The following is a 21,679-nucleotide window of genomic DNA, read 5'->3' on the forward strand; positions in this document are numbered from 1 at the left end:
ATTGAAAACCAGAATGTGCATTAAAAACTTGACAAGAAAAATATTCACAATGGGATAGGAACTTGACTTACTAACTTCCTGTTATGTAGAAATTTTACCTTTCGTGTTAGTATTATAAGTCAAAGTTCTTCCATTGCAGGTTTATAGCAAGAGATACCTTGATTTGGCTATCATCATCTCTTTTGGATCCTCGCTGTCGAGATAATGCAAGTTCCCTCCTATTATAAACCTTCAACTCTTCCATGTTCCTTTTGACATAAAGTTGGAACATGTCCTTCTGGTCCTTTAGACCGTTGTATCTTGGGTAGAGGAACGTGTTGATTTAATCTCAAATTCTTCAACACCTTGTCAAAGTCCCTCATATTATCATTCAAAAGATATAACCTGAAAGTTCACAACCCAAGAGATTCCTTTGTGCCTTTAAAATGTCAGTAGGTTAGTCAAAAGAGGTAGATAAAACCTAAAGCATAAAAGTGTTAAAACATAAAGTTCCTGTAAGAATACTCCCTTTTAGATGTCGTTCCATCAACAAAATGATGAATCTCCAACACGCAGTCAAAGATAATCATCTTAACTCATTATCCTTCATAAGAGTCTGCTACAGGAATTAATGCTTTGTTCCAAATAAGAACTTAACTGGAACTTGAACAAGAATCTTTACAGGAACGTATACGCTAACTCCTATAGCACCTTGATATAGAAGCTTTGTTATTCCTGTATCCCTAATTCGTTTTATCATTCCAAGTTCACCAAGTTCCAACCAATTTAAGCACTGAGCTCCTAATGGAACAAACTTTTACGCACCAATTTGTCTCAATGGACAAACCTACAAAACAATGATTAATAACTTGCACAAAGCTAGAAGAGAAGTTAGTTTGTCATGATATACATTATAAACATCCAAACAACTTCTCTTTTCATCCATTCACAAATAACCTTCATAAGATTAGGGAATTGAATTTCAATTGGAATTTGTGAAGGATTAATACATACCAAAAGAACATGACCAATATTTACAGAGAGATGTATAGGCAACTTACACACTTATTCATGTTGTCGATTCACCTACTACAAACCTCTTATAAAGGCTTTCTAGTGAGAGGAATTTGCACATAATTGCTTATATACAAACAACCAAAGTTCATCATTATTAATAAGTTGTCTCCACTCACTTAGCCTGCAAAATCAGTCATCTTTTGGCTTTGGTTACCCAATTTATATTGGGTACTTTCATGTTAGTAATAGACATTAATAATCCATAATTAAAACAACTACGGTTAAACCAACTATCTTTACTAACAATAAACATCATGTGTCTACATAATAAATATTCAGAAAAACACATACACATGATAAGGTCATTCTTTGGAAAATATTCAAAATATACGTTCATTACCTTGCCCAAAGAATTAAGTTTCCATACAGGGATAATCCAGGTTCCAAGAGACCAAATATGCATAATTCTACATAATACGTTCCTTGAACTATTTCCAGTAAACCGATTCTTTAAAAATAAATCAATTTGTAAATCTGACAAATACTTTTCACTCTATAAATCAAATTTGAGGTTACACAAAATTGATTTGCAAACTTTCAAAACAAAATCCAAAATTTAACTAGAAATACTACAAGGAACTTGTACACATAATGTCATGCATATAATCAAGACTTCAAAGACGAGACACTTACCTCAAAGATGTTCATCTTTGAATCACATCTGCTTCACAAGCAGACTTTGGTCTTCACGTGGTATTCGGAACGTTCTAGGGTTGAGTTCCATTCACTGCATTCCTTGTAGATATCCATCCTAGCCTGGAACTTGCTCCTCGGGGTTACCCGGTTTATCAAGAGCACCTGCTCTGATACCAATTGTTATTTTAGATGAACTACTACAAGAGGGGGGGTGAATGGTAGTAGGTTCCAATCGCGAAACTTATGCGGAAATTAAAAACAAAACGTAAAGGAACTTAAAGCACAAAGCAAGTTTTACGAGGAAACCATCCAGTGCCTAACTGGAAGTAAAACCTCGGCCCTATTGGGACTTATAAACAAATTCCACTATAATAGGCAACTCTCCTAGTACAACCTATTACACAGACCTTTGCTTTGCAAGTTCCGCCACGGACACTTGACTCTATGATAGGACACTTCCTACCAGACCTAAGACACTTCTCAGGACCCTTTTTCTCCCTTTACCCAGGAAACTTCCTAGGTGACCCAAGACACTTCTCAGGTTCCTTTCACTCACTGTGCACTCACAGCTACCACTCGAATTTTACCAGATTTCAAACTCATACACAAGCGTGAATTTAAGAGAATTCACAATCTCACCCCAAAATACAAAACACTCAAAACCCTTTTTCCCATTACAAGATCTCATCGAATATCCCTAAATACATATCTATGAATAAAGAGATAAAACTAATATGTTGAACACTCAAGATCTGTCTGGAACTCACTAGACGTACTGTAACCAAAAACCTGATAGGAACTTTGACCAGGAGGACTGACTTAGCTTCGTGATGAAGGATAAAACCATTAAGCACGACCACTACACTTCGTCAGCCTCAACTTTGAATGAATGCATATGAGCATATTTATAGTACACTCGAATTATTCATTTCATCTTGAAAAAGATAGATTTTCTGAAAAGATAAGTTTAAAAGATATTTTCTAAAAATCAGTTTTCCGAAAATATATCTTTTTGTTAAGAATAAAAACTGTCAATAATAATAAGATAAACTTAGCATAAAATCAGATTTTATTCAAAACTTATCTTTTTGTTTAAAATACTTTTTAAACAATCTTATCTTTTTCCAAAAGGGATTTATTAGAAGATAAATATCTTTATTCAGTAAAACCAAATCCCTAAAAGATATGCACGTATAAGGTAAATATATATATCATTAAAACCGACTTTTAACGACGTTCATACTTAAGTTCCTATTAGGTTCCTGAACTCTGACAGTCTCTGAGTTCCTGACAAGTCAGTTACTCTAATTTCATTGACTGTTTGGAATTCACCTTGGTTCTATATAGACTTGTTCCAGACCGACTTTTATGTCCAACATACTTACATGAATCCTAGAGCAATATACTTCTATTTCTCTGTCTTCATGTTGCTTCTCTGAAACTCTTGTTCTGGAATCCTGTAGTCTTGATATATTCTGGATCTTAGGGTTTTCCCCAGCATTACACCGAAACCAGGTCGTTACAACCCGTTTTGAAGTTCCTGTTAAGAAACTTCTGGAAGTTCCATTTCTGGAACTCTTCTTCTAAATTTACTTGTATCCTCATGGATCCTCTAAAGTTCCTCTGTTTCAATTCCTACTTCAGCCCTCAACGCTTACTGAACCTGCAAACATCACAACACTAGAAAATCCTTATTAAATGGAAGTTTGCTCAATTCTTAACATCATCATCAAAACCTCATAAGGATCAACAAGTTGTCCCTTTTTGATGATGACGAACTGAGCAAACTTCTGAGAATAACAAAGTAAAACAGAAGGTTAGTTTTTTATTTATAAAAACAATAAAGAAAACTAAACTAAATTAAAAGACTCCTACACATACATAACCTATATATGTATAGGATACTTACCTTATGAAGCTAACATATGTAAACACATGTTTACATAGTTACCTTCATGGTCCCTTAGCCATCATCATGCTTATCAACCATAACACTTATCGTTGTTCTTGTTCCTCTATTGCTTATCCTATATTGCTCAAGTTCCTTACATATATACCTGTCATTACTCAGGTTCCTTGTATCCTGTTCCAAGCATAATTTGCTTTTTCTATGCACAACTTAACATACACGTTAGATAGATAATCATCATTAGTTTATAATCATCAAAACCTAATTGCTCAACAATGTACATGGACAATAATAATGTAAACGGAATTTGATCTCATATCAACCTGCTATCGGTTTCTAAACCTTATATCAGATATTACGGAGATAGTGGAATGCAATACTGTATGAAATAATATAATATACGAATGAAGTAAGTATTGATTAGCTAGTAGCCCTAATACCACGTGAATTTAATAACGTGCTTGCGTATTCAGGTCAAGGGAAGATAGCTGTAGAGCCAATATTTTCAATGGTCATTATACACTGATTTTATATAATAATTAATACATACCTAAATACCTTACTCCATGTATGATAATCTAATCATATCTTATACGTAGTTGACGAAAATTTACTTAGTTACGTACCCCATACTAAAGATAACATTACTATGATACATTTTTATCATTTTATATACACGGACTATGTTATAGTAATAATACTATCATGTTGATATGGTATCGCCTTAATAGAATTGACAGATTAGATGGTTGTCGTAGTAATTAATTTTTATATTTTTCAAAACATAACTGCGTGCCTCCAATAATTAATTTGATAGTAAAAGTACGTAGCCCATAACATATTTAAACTTACACTACGTACGATTTAATTTGTATGGTTAAACCAATGAAGTACAGTGAATGACTTGGAAGATAAATCAGCCACGAACATGAATTGGCAAAGCGTTGACTAGTACAGGTCAATATGATGTGAATCAAAGAAATTTGAGGTGTAACGTGTATGGATTTATTGAGATTGATAGTTATTATTCAAATGAAAAGGAGATTATCAGGTACTAATATTACACATTCTTTCAACCTTACATTATATTCTATATGATATTATGGTCCTTAAGTTTCTCACTTTCTCAGCAATTATATTAATATATATTATTTAAATTGAAGAATAATTAATTAAGTACATTTTATAATTCTATCATCAAAGTTGCGTGGCCATATCATCGCGCCCATTTTTAACGGTAACAAATAAGATTTTTTTATTGGTAATCCATATACGAGTACATAAGACCACTTTTCAAATTTGAAAAAATATCCCTCAAAGTATACTAATTTTGTGTTTGACTGTTGGTACGATGCCATGAGTTCATTAAGTATACGTAGTATTATCCTTGTATGAATATGAAAGTATCTTAGCTTCTTTTTTGAAAGACTAACCCACCTTATTGTAATACTGTGGCCTGTGGGAGTGTCCCATAGACAAATTGAGAACTCTATTTTTGTCCCTTCATGTAATCATGTATGTGCAAGTTGTAGGCAGAAAATCAATTATGTTTAGCTGAATTTTCAATATTTCTCCTCTTTTTAATGGCCCCCAAAACCAAAACTTTAATTTCTTTAATGCTTTCATGTTCATCAATTCATACACACTCATTTATTATTATTACATGTAACCCTTTTTCCCACTTTCATCCTTTTCTAATTTGTCACTTTCTCTGTCTCAATTTACTTGCTCCATAATCATTTACACAGAGTGTTATTATAAAAACTAGTTTGATCAAGAGAAAAGTATAGAGATAATTTTTCATACAAAAAAAAAAAAATAGTGAAACAATTTAAGTAAATTGAGACGCGTCAAATAGAAAAATTGGAAAAAAAAAATATTGAGATAAGAAATTATATATTTTTTTCAACAAAGGCGAGAAATTATATATATATTCACTCGTGTCTTTTTTTTTTGTTTTCCCTAAAATATCCTTTTGTTAATACTCCCTAGAAAACAAGATATGTTCATCCACAACTAGAATATATAGCTCTCTTCAACTTTTTTTTACCAATTAATAAAAAGTCTACATAACCCACCTATATTCTTCCCTAATTGTTGGCATTTTATCTTAATTTATTACTAGCATTTAAATAATAGCTGTCAAGTATTTTCCAGTCCAACTAACCTCACCTTATATAAAATCTATCCCTTACACATTCTAGTGAGACTTGCAATTCCTAAAGTCTTTTTTCTCCTCTCCAAATTTTGTGCTACTACATACATTTCCTCCCATGGGTTCCTTAGAACTCCAAACCCACCAACCCGACCTAGAGAAACCCAAACCCGACCTGAACGACGACGATATCTCCCCAATCGAGGAGGTACGTCTAACCGTCACGAACACCGATGACCCAAACCTACCCGTATGGACCTTCCGGATGTGGTTCTTGGGCCTACTTTCTTGTGGGCTACTTTCATTTCTTAACCAATTCTTTTCTTATAGGACTGAACCCCTTATTATAACACAAATCACGGTCCAAGTAGCCACCCTACCCATTGGTCATCTAATGGCTCGTATCCTACCCCAGACCCAGTTTCATATCCCCGGGTTCGGACCCCGGTCATTTTCACTAAACCCGGGTCCGTTTAACGTGAAAGAACATGTGTTAATAACCATATTTGCTAATGCTGGTAGTGCTTTTGGTAATGGATCAGCTTATGCTGTTGGTATTGTCAATATTATTAAGGCGTTTTATAAGCGAAATATCTCATTTTTGGCTGCTTGGATCCTCATTATTACCACTCAGGTATGTGTTAATCCTTCATTATTTTTATTTTTTATACTCGTACAGTTGTCGTGTCATATACATATACCTATATAAATAAATAAGATTATCATTAATGATTCACGAAACTAACCGTGACAATATTACTGTCACGTGTAATATGTTACTATACATAAGTTTTGGTAAATCAAAGTTGTTATTATAATTATAATTCTTTCAAATTTGTAATAATAATATATCATGTATTCATATGGATTAGAGAAATGAACCTTCACATGTGCATGAGCAGTAGTGAACAATTATATATAGAGGTGGCTAGTCGGTGTCTCAGTGAGCTCATAAAAATAAAGTCAATTGATGTTATTAATGTTTTCATTTTACCTTTTTAATAAGTATACTTTATGCACGAAGTATGTGAAAGTGAATAAAAGCTACGAGTAAAAAATTCTTCTAAATCTAGAAAGATTAACTTGTCCAATTCGATAAAGGTGTGCAAAAGAAAAGTCTACTAAAAGTGGAAAGTAGCTTCAAAAAAAACAAGATAAAACTTCTTGGAGGGTTTGGGGAAGGAGTGAATTGGTAGGAATCTACTTAAGAAATTAGAAGTTAAATACATCTTTTTCTTAATTAATTAGGTTATATGACTAATAGAGTACTTTATTTTAGTACATGCCACTTTGTTTTGTCTTAATTAATATATGTTACACATATCATGCCTGTTTTTGTAATTATATTTGTCTTACATTATATTGTACTACGTATATATCATGCATGTTATTATAATTATTGAATTTGAATTATTTATTGTACTCTGTATTACATAATAATATCAGATGAGCGAATATAAAAGAGGAGTTTTAAGTGAAGTACGGTGACATGGAAAAGTATTGGCGCATAGCACCTATGTGCTTAGAAAGTGTATAGGATGGCACTGGTTTTCTAGTGGTACAATTCAAAGTACAAAACGTACGTACCATTTTGATTAAATGCACCAATGTGATTTCAGTGGTACATTTTCGGAGTATTAAATGTACCACTAGCACAGTTAAGTGGAATATTCAAGTTTTCTAATGCCTGATAAATTACGCTTCTACTCTCCTATGTACTTCATTTGTCAATAGGTGTTATGCGCTGATATACACTCCGGTGACATGACTTTTGTCACTAGTATGTACTTGATTTTGTTTAGACTGTGACTATTGAATAATCTATATTGACATACAAGTAATGTAGAAGTATAAAATTCTTCGAAATTAAGTCCGGATTTCAAGAATTATTCTATTTTGCTAAACAAAAAGTCATGTATGAATACAAGTGAATGGTCAATCAGTTGTACAATTATGAATTATACACTCATACTTAATGAACTTATCAATTAGTGAATTATTGGTTATTATAATTAAAGAAGCTTGATTGTACTATACGTTCAAATAATCAAATGTATGTTGGAACATGATAGGATTAAAATATTAGTAATTTAAAATTATTATGCCAAATTAATCAATTACATTCCTCTTCAGGTATTGGGTTACGGTTGGGCAGGTTTAATGAGGAAGTACGTAGTGGAGCCTTCTCATATGTGGTGGCCAAACACTCTTGTCCAAGTCTCTCTTTTCAGGCAAGTGGTATAATTATCGTTTTTTTATACTTATATATTAAAAAATGTTCATTTCTCTTATTAGTATTATTGATGGCCAATCGAAGACAACCAATACTATAAATACAATTGTATTGTGTAAATTAGAAGGAACAGGGAACTTGTATAAAAAGGAGGTGAGAAATGGTAAGCCAACTTGATAAGAAGGTGGTTGAGTAATTTCTTTCCTCCTATTTTATACTTGTCTCATAATTATCTTGGTGAGAAATGGTTCACAAAGCATTTGATAAAATGAATTAATTACTAGAATATTGAATTAACTTTTTAATTAACCTATAATTTAATGTTGGAAAAGAAGAGTAAAAAGATAAGTCCATTTACAAAAATGCCTTTGTTTAGTTTTATGGACTATCTCATATTGAGTAAATTCTCTAACCTAGGTGATGGCGACCTTGACATAAATGTATATAGAATCATCAAACTCTTCTTAAAAGTAGTACTAGAAGGAACCATAACATCAGAAAATTCAATATATTACATCAAAGTAACATCGACAATACACAAGACTTCATTTATGGAGATTTTAGAACGAAAATGCACTAAAAGGGGCATTCATGAGATGGTGAGACCATGACCTCAATAATTGATGTACCTAAAATTAGTACCATCCATTCTATTTATAGTAGAAATAAAGACGTATGAGAGTTGCAATGGTTACAATTTTATACAAAGTACAGGTTTTACACCATATAAAAATTGGAATATTGGTTACCTCATCGCTTTCCATCTATATGATTATGGCCAGGCATCATCGATTACGACCTCTTGCGATAGGCAACAAAATAGAGATTAGTTTTATACTAGTATTATGCCATGTTCGCTTCAACTGATATCTAAAATATAGTAAATTGCAAAGTGATTGAAACTTAATAAAACATACGAAGTAATTACATTTATTGACACATTTTTCCTCAAAGTTGTGCGTTAAAATATAGAAATATCATACTCCCTCCATCCCTTACTGATAGTCCCTTTTAGTCAAATTTTAGTCCCAAAATATTCACCCTATTTGCTTTTTCCAACAACCATTAATATTAATTTTTTTTTACCAAAATTCCCTCTAATTTGCAACAATATTTGTGCAAATTTAGCTTCCCCATATAAATTTTACATTTCCATATACTTTTATTACTTTCTCTCTGTATTTTTTTACATACCCCATGTAAATTTACTAATGTCTTTTACTACTTATTTAAGTTTTCTTAATGCCGTGAAATTTCACCAAAATAGACTATCAATAAGAGATGGAGGGAGTATAAAAATTGCAATAAACCCCATCTAAAAGTGTGGAGAAAATCACATTGAAATGAGGGATAAAATAGAGAAGAGGACATTCAAATAATTTTAGGTGATAAAACAAAGACAAAATATACAGGCAGGCGAAGGACTGCAACAGCAGAAGACGGTGGGAAAAGATGATAAATTGATAATAGTAACAAATTAGCAACTTGTACACTGGTTACCAAAATTGGCTGCTATTGCTTTATCGCTTCTAGTAATTCTAGGCCATGGTCCATGAAATATCACTCTCATATTTGGTCCACTTTCATGGCTTCGTGAGAAGCTTATCATTCAATCCAACACGTAATTCAAATGATCTCCAATCGCAACTTAAACATTTATGTACCACAATAAATAAAAGTGTTACTCCGTAAAAACTAACCTGACTTGAAACAACCTGAGCTAGCTCAAAAATGACCAATTCACAATATATTAATATAATCCCGCATAAGTGCATAACTCAAATCTAAAATAACCCGACTCAACTAAACATTTATGTACCACAATAAATAAAAGTGTTACTCCGTAAAAACTAACTTGACTTGAAACAACCTGTGCTAGCTCAAAAATGACCAATCCAAAATATATTGATATAATCCCGCATAACTCAAATCCAAAATGACCCGACTCAACTAAATTCGACTCTTGATCATGACTTGAATTGATATCTCTAAGTCCACAATTTCTACATTTGAAAATTTTCAAAGAAAAAATAAACATACACAACCATTACCTTCCTTTGAGTGAACGATGAGGTGATACGCTCTGAATTTTATCCAGATAATTTATAGTACTCCTATCAAAAAAGTGAAATGAAGGACTTCGTTTTATCAAAAAAGACAATCTAATTTGCAACCTTCATGTTTGACTGAAACTCATATCCTTGTAGCTGAGTTCCGTTTAACCGACAAATTGAAGTTCTCATTTTATTTGATTGGAAACTTGGAAAGGTAATCCTCGGCTTACTCCTATCAGCATAACAAGATAAGAAATAAAATATCAAGTTGTCAAAATGCAAATTAATGAATCGACATCAACCTACAATGGCTGCATGCCAAACTGATGACAATTGACCCACAAAGTTGTAGTAAAAGCAAAACGTTTATAGTGTATAGACGTTAATGGTATAGTGCACAGTTCTTCCAATAATTGTTATTGATAGAAGTGGACAATAATTTAAGGTTCATGTCAAGGTCTAGCTGACGGCTATGACCCAAAGCCACTTACCAAATGTTCAAAACTGAAGAAAAATAATTAAATGTTTTCACATGGACATGTGAGCAACTGTTTACTGTTGTTAATATGTAAGCATAAGCCACTAACCTTGCGAAGCTTACGTACGGGTCAGGAGGAAGTATGAGTGGATATCCGTGATTCCGAGACTATTTAATCAAGAAATCCCAAAATGCTTCTGTATATACCCAATCAACTCAGACATGAAGTATGTATCAGTGTCGTGATCCCGGTTCCAAATATATGTAATGGAAGGTTGCTTTGTGATTTGTGATGCACCAGCTGCTAAAGAAACGAAGCAATCTACACCATATTGCAGTAAGATTAGCGCTTAATCACACATCATCATAAGCAGCAAATATGCACCCAAACAATGTGATCAGTTTATCTTTCTTTTACCAAGTAAAACAAAGTGTTAACAATCTAAGCATAAAATTAATCCAAAATTCCAAATAACCAACTCTACTTCTGAAACAACAAAATATTTCAACTGCAGCTGGTCAATCAGCAAAGTAAGTTTGACCTGAATTTAAGGACGTCTATCCTAACATCAGTACTGGTTTTTCAATTCTATGCAGGGCCTTGCATGAAAAGGATGACAAAGATGAAAGGCGCACATCAAGGGCAAAGTTCTTCCTGATTGCACTAACATGCAGCTTCTTGTGGTATGCAGTCCCAGGTTACTTGTTCTCAACTCTCACAAGCATATCATGGGTCTGCTGGGTCTTCTCCAGATCTGTTACAGCCCAACAGCTAGGCTCGGGCATGAAAGGCCTTGGTCTTGGAGCCATAACACTAGACTGGTCTGCTGTAGCCTCCTTTTTACTAAGCCCCCTCATAACCCCATTCTTCGCCATTGCAAATGTGTGCGTAGGTTATGTTCTGATAATATATATCTTCATGCCCATAGCATACTGGGGACTGGACTTGTATAGTGCTCGCAAGTTTCCCATTTTCTCCTCACATTTATTCACAGCTCAAGGTCAAATATATAATATATCAGCAATAGTCAATGACCAATTTGAGCTAGATCAGACACAATATGCAAAGCAAGGACAGATCCATATGAGCACGTTTTTCGCTCTTACTTATGGCTTTGGCTTCGCAACCATAGCTGCCACTCTTACTCATGTGGGTTTCTTCCACGGAAGGTAATGTTATTACTTTACAGTTGTGAATACTTATTTTTTTTTTTTAACAGAATTGTTCTAATAATTAAATTTCTCCTAATAACACAAACAAGACATGCTGCATTAAAATTGATATATAGTTCAGAGTGGGATCAACTTTGTGATTATAAGTGGAATCAAGCAATCATAATTTTGTCATGAAAAAGCCAGCTTATTGAGTCCTGCTCGTTAGACTTATGGAACTCCAGGCTTATAAATCTCGTCACTTTTAAACGGAAAATTGCAGAGTAAGATTAAATATTGGGAGAAAGGAATCTTAAAAGAACAATTAGAATATAAACGGAGGGAGTTTGAATTTGGTCCTTATGATTGAGAACTGGTCCGCTTACAATTTATACTAGACCAACTAAGAACTACTCCTAAAAAGTTTTCTTCCCCCTAGTATAAGAATGACAACAGTACTGGAATGTCTAATCTGACTTGTGGTAAATTGTTCGAACAAACAGGGAGATCTATGAAAGGTATCAAGCATCATACAAAAGCAAGGAGGATATTCACACGAAACTAATGAAAAACTATAAAGACATACCAGCATGGTGGTTCTACGCTCTTCTTGGGCTGACAATAACAATTTCTTTTCTGCTCTCTATCTTCTTGAAAGACCAAGTTCAAATTCCTTGGTGGGCTCTCCTCTTTGCTTGTGGCATTGCATTCATATTCACTCTTCCCATCAGCATCATAACTGCCACAACAAACGTGGTAAGTGGTAACATACTCTAGTTTGTCGATAGTTCCCTACTCCCTACAATAGAAAAATATTTACTCCATATTTCTGTTTAATTTTAAGCATCATAATCATTGATTATTTCCTGCATGTCAACGTAGGTAATGAGTTGGGTCTACATTTTAAGTCAGTCATTGCAAGACTTTGCAATTCACTAAACCAAGCTCATAAGTTACCAAACCCAAAAGATAATTATATTTTTGTCCTAAACAGGTCATAAGACCTTGACATGAACCTTGTGTTTGAGACATTTACAATGACCCAGCTTTTTTGGACATATAATCTAATCAGAAAACATAAGGTCAAAGTGATTCACTGATGCTTAAATTCTGAAATTCTTCTTTCATAAGACATTTACAATGACATGAACCTTGTGTTTGAGACATTTACAATGACCCAGCTTTTTTGGACATATAATCTAATCAGAAAACATAAGGTCAAAGTGATTCACTGATGCTTAAATTCTGAAATTCTTCTTTCATAAGAAACCACCTTTGTTGGACTTCAAAAAAGATGAAACTGCATAAGAAAACAATTTAGTAACAAACTACTTGGAAATGTAAAAAAGAACCAGATACAATCCAGTAGCCAGTTGGCTCGGGAAGTTGGGATGGTAAGCTTCTTTCATATTCCTTTGTCTTGAAATTAATATCACGCTAACTTTAAATGATCTCCAAGGCCAAACTTTGACCATTGTTGTGGGTAAATTATATACTATTATTAGTAAACTTTATAAAAACATAATATTGTAAAATTCATATCAGAATAAACCTAACTACATTATTTCCATATCATTATAGCATATATTGCAATTAAAAAAAAAAATTTAAAAATAAAAAATAAAAAAAAAATAAAAAAAAAAAAACAAGTCAAAGTCTAAGATCAGAACTTCTATGAGAATATCAAGAAGTTTCCTGAAATTTATCCACACAACCACTTATACAACCTGTCATTTTTATGCCATCTGCAGACACCAGGACTGAACATAATAACAGAGTATGTTATGGGCCTCATATTACCAGGAAAACCAATTGCCAACGTATGCTTCAAAGTTTATGGTTATATGAGCATGTCGCAAGCTGTTTCTTTCCTCAGTGATTTCAAGCTAGGCCACTACATGAAGATCCCACCAAGATCAATGTTTTTGGTTCAGGTATACTTCTCACCAAGTTAGTAACATGGACTCTACAGCCATATATCCCACACTAAAGTCAGACTACAGCTACTCAAGCATTTTCAGAATCATTTACAACTAATTTCTGCTTTATTTATCGATAACATCATATCTTACTACAGTAAACCTCTTTATATGACCTGCCAGTTCATAGGAACCATTTTTGCTGGTACCATCAACATTTCAGTAGCATGGTGGTTGCTCAACTCAATTCACAATATATGCGAGGACAGTCTGCTTCCAGCTGATAGCCCTTGGACTTGTCCTGGTGACCGTGTATTTTTTGATGCTTCTGTCATATGGGGCTTGGTTGGTCCTAGGAGAATTTTTGGAGATCTTGGAACTTACAAAGCCATGAACTGGTTCTTTGTAGGAGGGGCAATAGGACCAATAATAGTTTGGCTCTTTCACAAGGCATTCCCTGAAAAGTCATGGATACCACTAATTAACCTGCCTGTCCTTCTTGGGGCCACAGCCTATATGCCACCAGCAACAACGGTAAATTATAATGCCTGGATCATAGTTGGAACAATTTTCAACTTCTTTGTCTTCCGTTACAGAAAGCATTGGTGGCAGAGATACAATTACATTCTTTCAGCAGCTTTGGATGCTGGGGTTGCCTTCATGGGAGTTCTGTTATATTTCTCACTAGGTGTGGAAAACAAAAGCTTGAACTGGTGGGGTACAAATAGTGAGCACTGCAGTTTGGCAACATGTCCAACAGCTAAGGGCATGGTGGTTGATGGATGCCCTATTTACTAGTTCTTGTACATCTATAGCGTATTCTATATGACTTGTTTGATAGATTTTGTTTGACAGAATTTAGTGTATTAGCTTGAGATTGTGAATACTTATGACACAAAAAAAGGGGAAAGAACCCAAGTGCATTATAAACATTCACACCTCAATTTTAGACTTTAGCAACAGAGCAATATTACTTCAGTAAAGCTAATTTGAACGTAATCTAATTTGAACGTCTCTCTGAACATATTAAACAGATTTCTAAATTCTGGTGAAAGATAATTGAGAAAGTTATATGGAAATTTCCATTTGTTTAAGAAGCACAGATTCACAGATTATAACATCCCAAATAGAAGATGAGAAATAACTCCAATGGCAGTCAAACAGTCCAAGGCCATTAATAAATTTATTTTTTTGAGTAAATGCAAGTTGCCAACAAGTAAAAGAATCAAGGGGGGCAACCATTTCAGAGCCGAATGCAAGGTCCTTACACAAAACATAAGGTGAGAGTTTAATGAAGTTTGTTATTGTTAACAGAATTTCATTCAGTATATGATACAAATTGAGCACAAAATAGGTGCTCCAAGAAGCTAGGATGAGTACAGATCTTGACAATCATGAAACTGACAAACACTATTTCATATGTAGGTGGTGGGGAAGAATTTCCAAGTAACGAAAAGCATTGTAGCAAGAAAATCGCTGGTGACTGTAGATATATACTCCCTCCAAAATAGAAAATTCAATGTATCAAGATTCACGGCTCATAAATAAGAAGTGACATGACTTGACTAGAGCCATTTTCTTAACTCCCAAGAACTCAATCTAAGGAGGGAGAATTTTGGGATTATAATAGCAAGGTATTACTAATTTAAAAAAGGTGGCAGCTTCCTTGGACACCATGAAACAGTATTTGTGACAGATGTAACTATTAATTCCAGACAGAGGGGGGAATATTGCCAAATCTATATAATGACAACATTTACTTATAAATAAATGATGTAAGTAATACGATGTACTTACAATCAACTTGATAAATTGACAGAAGTACTTACAATCAACTTGATAAATTGACAGAGAGCCACTGGTTATATTCATCCATCCTTATGATGAAGGAACTAGAACTAGGCGAACCTCCACCACCATAGGCCTACAGGATAAAGGAGCAAAAAATGCTAATGAGTAATGACAGTGCATCTTCTCAAGCATCCAAAGAGAATGAGAAACTCAAATTAGGACAGAGAAAGTGAATAGAACACAATGATTAAAGTGACACCTTCGCAATCTCTGAGGTGTCTGTATTTCCATCCATACTTCTCAGACACATTTTCAAGTTCTTACGTTGCATAAAGACAACAGCTCCTACAGGCCTGGGTAAAAAGAAATTCCAGAAGATGACAATGAATAAGAGTAATTCCTGGGTACAGAGCAATAACTATATGAACAAGAAATTTCCAGTGCAGCTAACAATTAAGAGCAATATCGTATTTCTATATAAGATTCAAGAGCAAATAAAAAATGTCCTAATATAATTAAAAGCAGAGGAGTATTCTAATCAGAACAGTCAATTCTTATCCCCAAAATGCCAGTTAAATGAAGTTGAAATATGAAATTAAGTTTTCTTGCTCAAATCTCACAGCCAGTACCAAGCAAAGGCTGGCACTGCTCATTATGAAAGCCAATGATTCATCTCAAATATCCTCATATTACACACAAAAAGCAACTAGAAATGGTTACAGGCCGGCCCATGAACTATTTGTGTGTTTGACAAAAAAATTAATACTGCGTAAAAAAGTCAGAAATTTGTGGCTTTGGCTGCAACACATTTTAGAATATTTTCTAGAACTTTCTACAAGAAATTAGAACAAAACCTCTTATGGATTATTTTGAATATTGTAATTTTTTTAATGCTAAATTCTAACTTAGTAATTTACTATGCTAATGTAAATTTTGATTGTTGTAATTAAAATTTTTTATTTTAAGTATATAACAAACTAAATAGTAATCGAGAAATACAATTTTGATGAAGGCCTACGGGTCAAGCCGTGTCGTACCCCTTTCAAAACTTGGCCTGTGCATAGCATTATCGCATACACCTTTGCCCCTCATTGGCTCATGCCCATGCTATAATGTAAACATCTATTATAGGTTGCCAGTTTTACAAGTTTTGGATAAGTTACCTTAAGCCAGCTGCAGCACTCCTTAAACTAAGTTCTTTCCCAATTTCATCACTGAGGTCTGGATTGCTATCAGCTCTAACTCCCTGATAAATAAACATAAATAATGAAATTTATAAGGAGACATAAGCCAAAAAAAAAAAAGAGGGGGGGGGGGGCATGCTTTGGCCTTGAAACAATGATTATATCTTATGATGAATACGTTGAAATTTTTTTTACGATCACAACTTTCTTCTTTTTTTCTTTTTTTTTTTGGACAACACAGATTTAAAAGCATGCGATCTGTCCAAAACTTACCAGGCACTCCCCATAGAATCCTCGACCTAGCCGAAGTTTAAAAGCTTTTTTTAGAAATACTTTTGCAGCATCCTTTTGAGCTGAAATTTCAGAGTTTCCCTTGGTTAGCAGCTCTTTTACATTCATCTCCAATAGCTGCATTCAGGTGGTAATTAAGGAATTTTTCAAAAAAGGGAAATAAACACACACACACACACACACACACACACACACACACACACGATCAAATTCATATAATGTCACCAAGCACAATAATGCCACTCATTAATACATTCACTTATTAAGGTAATCAATGCTGTTTTGGAAGCCTTACAAATAACAAGCTTGATGTAAAATGCAAGAACTGACAGAAAAGATACCTTCAGGCAAAGAATGACTTTATTAATATTTACAAGAAAAAGAAGTGCATTTAAGTGTTTATTAGGAAGATCACCAAAGATTGACCCCGATAAAAATGCCACAGATATGATTTTATCAGTCTATTCCAAAAGGCCTTGCTAATAGCATATAAGAAGTATATTCAAAGGAAATCTATCATTCTTATCCAAACAAACAAAACCCAGAAAATGGCCAAGCACACCCAAATACAAAGAGACTTTCTCCCCTTATTTTTTCCAAGTTGCACATAGCTAATCTGCAACTGGCACATAGCAGAACAAAGTAGGCTGGTTTATTCCCATGAAGCCAAAGCTATCAAAACAAATCTTCCCGTAAGCATAGGAGGTCACTAAAGTATAGGCAGGTACACTATGCAAGGACAAAATCCAGACCATCTCACTAGAGCTTATGCCACCAAACAAATTCTCTTACTTCGATTACATAAAGATGCATATGCATTTCTTGTCAAGAAGTCAATGATTTTACATGTAAAATGTGACATAGGGTGTCCTTCCAAGTAGCAATTTGAATAAACTATACAAGGAGGTCTGGAGGAGCAATAAGCTAGGTCCATATAGTGCTAATAAATATGACTAATGTGTTGCCTTAACCAATTTTGACAGAAGCAACTACACCATAACGACTACATGGGCAGACAGGCGCAACTAATTCAGCTTTTTCCTCGAAGACAATTTCATAAAAAAGACTAAAAGAAACCCCATGATCAAAGATTAGACTTCAACTTTCCACTCCAGATTTTTTCCCTACTCACCTGGTCATACATGTGAGGATTGATGATGCAGTTCAGCTTTGACCTCCATTCTGAAATCCCAATATTGAAAGCCCGAACGTCAGGCAATCTCCATTGGCGTAAATCTCCATCTTCAAGATAGTTCAAGAGTAACTGTATACAACATTGATTATTTGAGTTTAGCAGACCATTAACCAGACCCTGCAAAAGGCAAAGTAAATGATGCTCTCTAATAGAATCAGTTATGCATATACGCATAACGAATATCTCAAGGAAACATGTTTATAGACTAACATTTCCATCAGGTGATTTTGTGCATTCAAGCTGGCCTGAAAAATATTCAAAAACAGCCCTTGAGCTACTCCTCCCAATATCAACATGAAACGTGAGTTTTCCAGAACAACCCTCAACAGAAGGGATCTTTTGAAGTGTTGATTTTCTATGATCGAAGCATATCACTCTGGTATCAAAAGTCAGGGAAAACAAAAGGTCAACCTCCCAATTTAAGAAGCCTATCTATACATAATAGAGCAGCCCAATGACAAAGGATTATTCATGAGCTTACTCGCATGCTGTCCTCCGCCAAAGCTCCACAGCAAATCCTCTTGGACCAATGAAGTCAAGGAAATAGCATGTCTTGAGTCCTTCATAACACAAATCTTCCACCCTGTTGTCACGGACATCAGGATTCATCATACACAAAGTTGGTGTAAGAGTAGTAAGACAGTACTTTAGTAAATCATTTGTTAATATTTATAAATATCTCGGATCTGATAAAAGTCTAATCCCAAAAAAAAAGGGAAGGAAACATAATCAGTTTTTCTTCGGTTACTATGCTGTTTTGTAGGTGGAAAGTAAATGGTGGTAATGGAAATAAATTTAAATGTAATTTAGCAAATATCATCCTAATGTACATGGTAATTAGTATTTAGTAATACAACCTCATCCCCCAACCTGTATTTTTCTTTGTAAATTTCCATTACTACCGAATACCATCTCCAAATGATAAATGGACGGTAATCAAAATTCATGAAGAAAAGGAGGTACTTCAGTTATGCATAATATTGAAAACTGAGGAAGTATGTTTGGTCACTCCGAATACAAAAAAAAATAACACGGTTATTATACTGTTAAGCAACAAACCAAATAGGCAGTGCATATGTCATATCCATATGTTCCAAATTTCATCACAATTGAGTCACTTTTGGCATCTACAATCGATGTTCCTTGGACTCTTCATTTTTAACTCAAAGTACCAATGTCGGCTCCTCAATGTTTTTTGGCCAAATGAAGTGTCCAAGTGTCCTACCAATGCTGGTGCTAGACACTCCAACAGTAGTAAGACCTAAGACTAAAACACTTGGACACTTCATTTTGGGCCAGAAAAACAATAATAATTGGACACTTGGCTACTTTGTGAAAAAAAATTATTGTTTTTCTGGCCCAAAATGAAGTGTCCAAGTGTTTTAGTCTTAGGTCTTACTACTGTTGGAGTGTCTAGCACCAGCACTGGTACACTTCATTTGGCCAAAAAACATTGAGGAGCCGACATTGGTACTTTGAGTTAAAATGAAGAGTCTAAGGAACATCGATTCTAGATGCCAAAAGTGAGTCAATTGTGATTGAAATTTGGAACATATGGATATGACATATGCACTGCCTATTTGGTTTGTTACTTAACAGTATAATAACCGTGTCCTTGGACATGAGCCATGCGCACCTGAGTCTGAGTAACACAGTAAAATAATAGCAGCAAAAAATGGCCTAAAACAAAGGTTGTGTAAAATTAAATTCAAATTAAAATTTTCATGATCTAATTTCTTATTTTCTCAACAGCTAAACAAGATTAACACAAAATTAAAATTACACCAAAAACAAATAAATACAGAGCAGAACACAATTTATCCAGTGATACACATTATTCTAGCACAACAATGAACAAATTCATTACTATTTACTCCTAATTAATCTAGGTCAAAATCAAAAATCAACGAACAAATGCTAAGCGACAATTGCTAATTACACAATACTTACCTTAATTAATTCAATCAAAGAAATTGTATAATTGTGACAATCAACAGCAAAGTAGCAACAAAAATTCAGTGAGAGAAAGACCTGAAAGGAGCGACGGAGGAAAACGGGAGAATAAGGCAAGGGCGACGAAGGTAAGAGTGGAAGAGGTGAGCAAAGAGTGCTGAATATGCGCCGGAAAATGAAGGATAGTTGTACAACGTTACTACCGGCGTTTTCTCTTCGGCGGCTTTTGCGATTGCTTCAAGCGTCGCGTCTGATCGTAGTTGCCGGAGATGCCAGAAATACGCCGGCGACGGTGTGGTTCTCCGGCAGTTACGGAGGAGAGAGATTGGCATTGTACGAAATTTATTTGTATTTTGTGTACACGATGCGCTTTAGAGCAACTGAACTAGTACTGGCGAGGGTTGAAACTTAGAATACACCGTAAAACTGTCATATTTTCATATCACGAAATTTCATACGGGGCCAGCCACAAAGAAAACATGATGTTCATTTACTCGGTAAGGAAAAGGACTCTAACCATACCTCATACTTTAAGAAAGCAGGGATCCTTCACTATTGGAAGTTGCAATCCCCTAAGTACGCGTATCATTACCTCGTAAAAAAATCTCCGCCAATAAAAGTTTCTTACTTTTTACTTTTTTTTATTTATTTTTTTTTATTGAAAGAAGTTTGTTACTATATCAATTTAGTGAATGATGTCCAACAATAATAATTTAAATAAAATTAAAAAACATAGTGGTAAACTGATAAAGAATAATAAATGTTGCATAAAATTGTAAAATACTATTTAGGATATTATCAAAAAGTATTATTATTGTTATTATTATTATTAAGTTAGAACCCGTGCGATGCACGTTTATAGAAAATCTATTTTTATAATTTGTATATTTTAAAAAAAAATGGATAAATATGATATAATACCTGTTTAATGTCGCCTAATACATATTTTAAGTCCATTAATTAGTGTGCTATTTACAATTGTTTCATTTTTTAAGGATAAATTGATATGTTGTAGTTGTAATGTAAAAGCTCATAATATTCAAATTTCAAGATTGTTAAATATGGTATCTCCAAAAAAAATAAAAACAAAATAAATACATCATCCTTGTATTTAGGCGGGAAAAAATATATTATGAGAGTGACATGTGAACAATGATGACATCAACAACGTTTTATTTTATTAATAGTTAATAGATTATTATTATTATTATTATTTTATTTTATTTTTATTATTTTTTTATTTATTATTATTATTATTATTATTATTATCAACGAGAATAACATGAATAATGAGATTAATTGTACTGTAATTTAGACATTGAGATTAATCTTATGGTATATCACAATATTTATTGTACTTTTTTGTTATTATGTGTTTTTTTACCTCTAATAATTCGTTTTGTATATTTTCTAATAAATAAATAGTAAAATATTATTGTAAAACCATACATAGCACGGGGTTTGAACTAGTTTCCTATTAAATCAAGATTAGCTTGGTTCTTGTCTAAATTATTTGAATATATATTTTTACTATAATAAGGTAAAACACAACATGGTATAATTGTTGGTGATAGGCTTATAGCTTATTGAGTTATGGGTGAATATAGTAATAAACATGATCTAAACTTAAAACACAAAGTTATAAGGTACTTTGTAATAATTTTGACTAAAAA

General features: G+C 33.7%; 2 protein-coding genes across 4 annotated transcripts; one reads left to right on the top strand and one right to left on the bottom strand.

Annotated features, from left to right (window-relative positions):
* The first annotated feature begins 5,615 nt into the window (after positions 1-5,615).
* On the top strand, positions 5,616-14,548 carry LOC110740053 (oligopeptide transporter 4-like). The gene is made up of 6 exons (XM_021920539.1): positions 5,616-6,390; positions 7,890-7,987; positions 11,119-11,691; positions 12,177-12,429; positions 13,425-13,607; positions 13,776-14,548. The coding sequence occupies exons 1-6, from the start codon at positions 5,875-5,877 to the stop codon at positions 14,388-14,390; spliced, it is 2,238 nt and encodes a 745-aa protein (XP_021776231.1). The 5' UTR covers positions 5,616-5,874; the 3' UTR covers positions 14,391-14,548.
* On the bottom strand, positions 12,286-20,714 carry LOC110740054. 3 transcript variants are annotated; one of them, XM_021920542.1, is made up of 9 exons: positions 20,085-20,714; positions 18,535-18,636; positions 18,264-18,429; positions 17,991-18,122; positions 16,841-16,975; positions 16,547-16,629; positions 15,643-15,736; positions 15,422-15,516; positions 12,286-12,412 (listed from the first exon to the last, which is right to left on the bottom strand). In XM_021920542.1, exons 1-8 carry the CDS (start codon positions 20,336-20,338, stop codon positions 15,424-15,426), a joined length of 1,059 nt encoding a protein of 352 aa, XP_021776234.1. In that variant the 5' UTR covers positions 20,339-20,714; the 3' UTR covers positions 12,286-12,412; positions 15,422-15,423. The 3 variants fall into 3 exon arrangements, with proteins under 3 accessions (XP_021776234.1, XP_021776232.1, XP_021776233.1); XM_021920540.1 differs by having other exon boundaries at positions 17,991-18,170; XM_021920541.1 differs by lacking the exon at positions 12,286-12,412 and adding an exon at positions 14,710-15,092 and having other exon boundaries at positions 17,991-18,170.
* Between the last annotated feature and the right edge of the window lie 965 nt (positions 20,715-21,679).

Source organism: Chenopodium quinoa, unplaced genomic scaffold (assembly GCF_001683475.1).
Source record: "Chenopodium quinoa cultivar QQ74 unplaced genomic scaffold, ASM168347v1, whole genome shotgun sequence".
In the NCBI taxonomy this organism is placed as follows: Eukaryota; Viridiplantae; Streptophyta; class Magnoliopsida; order Caryophyllales; family Amaranthaceae; genus Chenopodium; species Chenopodium quinoa.

Coding starts and splice junctions, on each gene's coding strand:
- LOC110740053 (XM_021920539.1), top strand. CDS start 5,875: ATGGGTTCCTTAGAACTCCAAACCCACCAACCCGACCTAGAGAAACCC. Junction 7,988..11,118: donor GTCCAAGTCTCTCTTTTCAG/GCAAGTGGTATA, acceptor AATTCTATGCAG/GGCCTTGCATGAAAAGGATG. Junction 11,692..12,176: donor GTGGGTTTCTTCCACGGAAG/GTAATGTTATTA, acceptor TCGAACAAACAG/GGAGATCTATGAAAGGTATC.
- LOC110740054 (XM_021920540.1), bottom strand. CDS start 20,338: ATGCCAATCTCTCTCCTCCGTAACTGCCGGAGAACCACACCGTCGCCG. Junction 18,637..20,084: donor TCCTCCGTCGCTCCTTTCAG/GTCTTTCTCTCA, acceptor CCGTGACAACAG/GGTGGAAGATTTGTGTTATG. Junction 16,630..16,840: donor GATTCTATGGGGAGTGCCTG/GTAAGTTTTGGA, acceptor TTTATTTATCAG/GGAGTTAGAGCTGATAGCAA.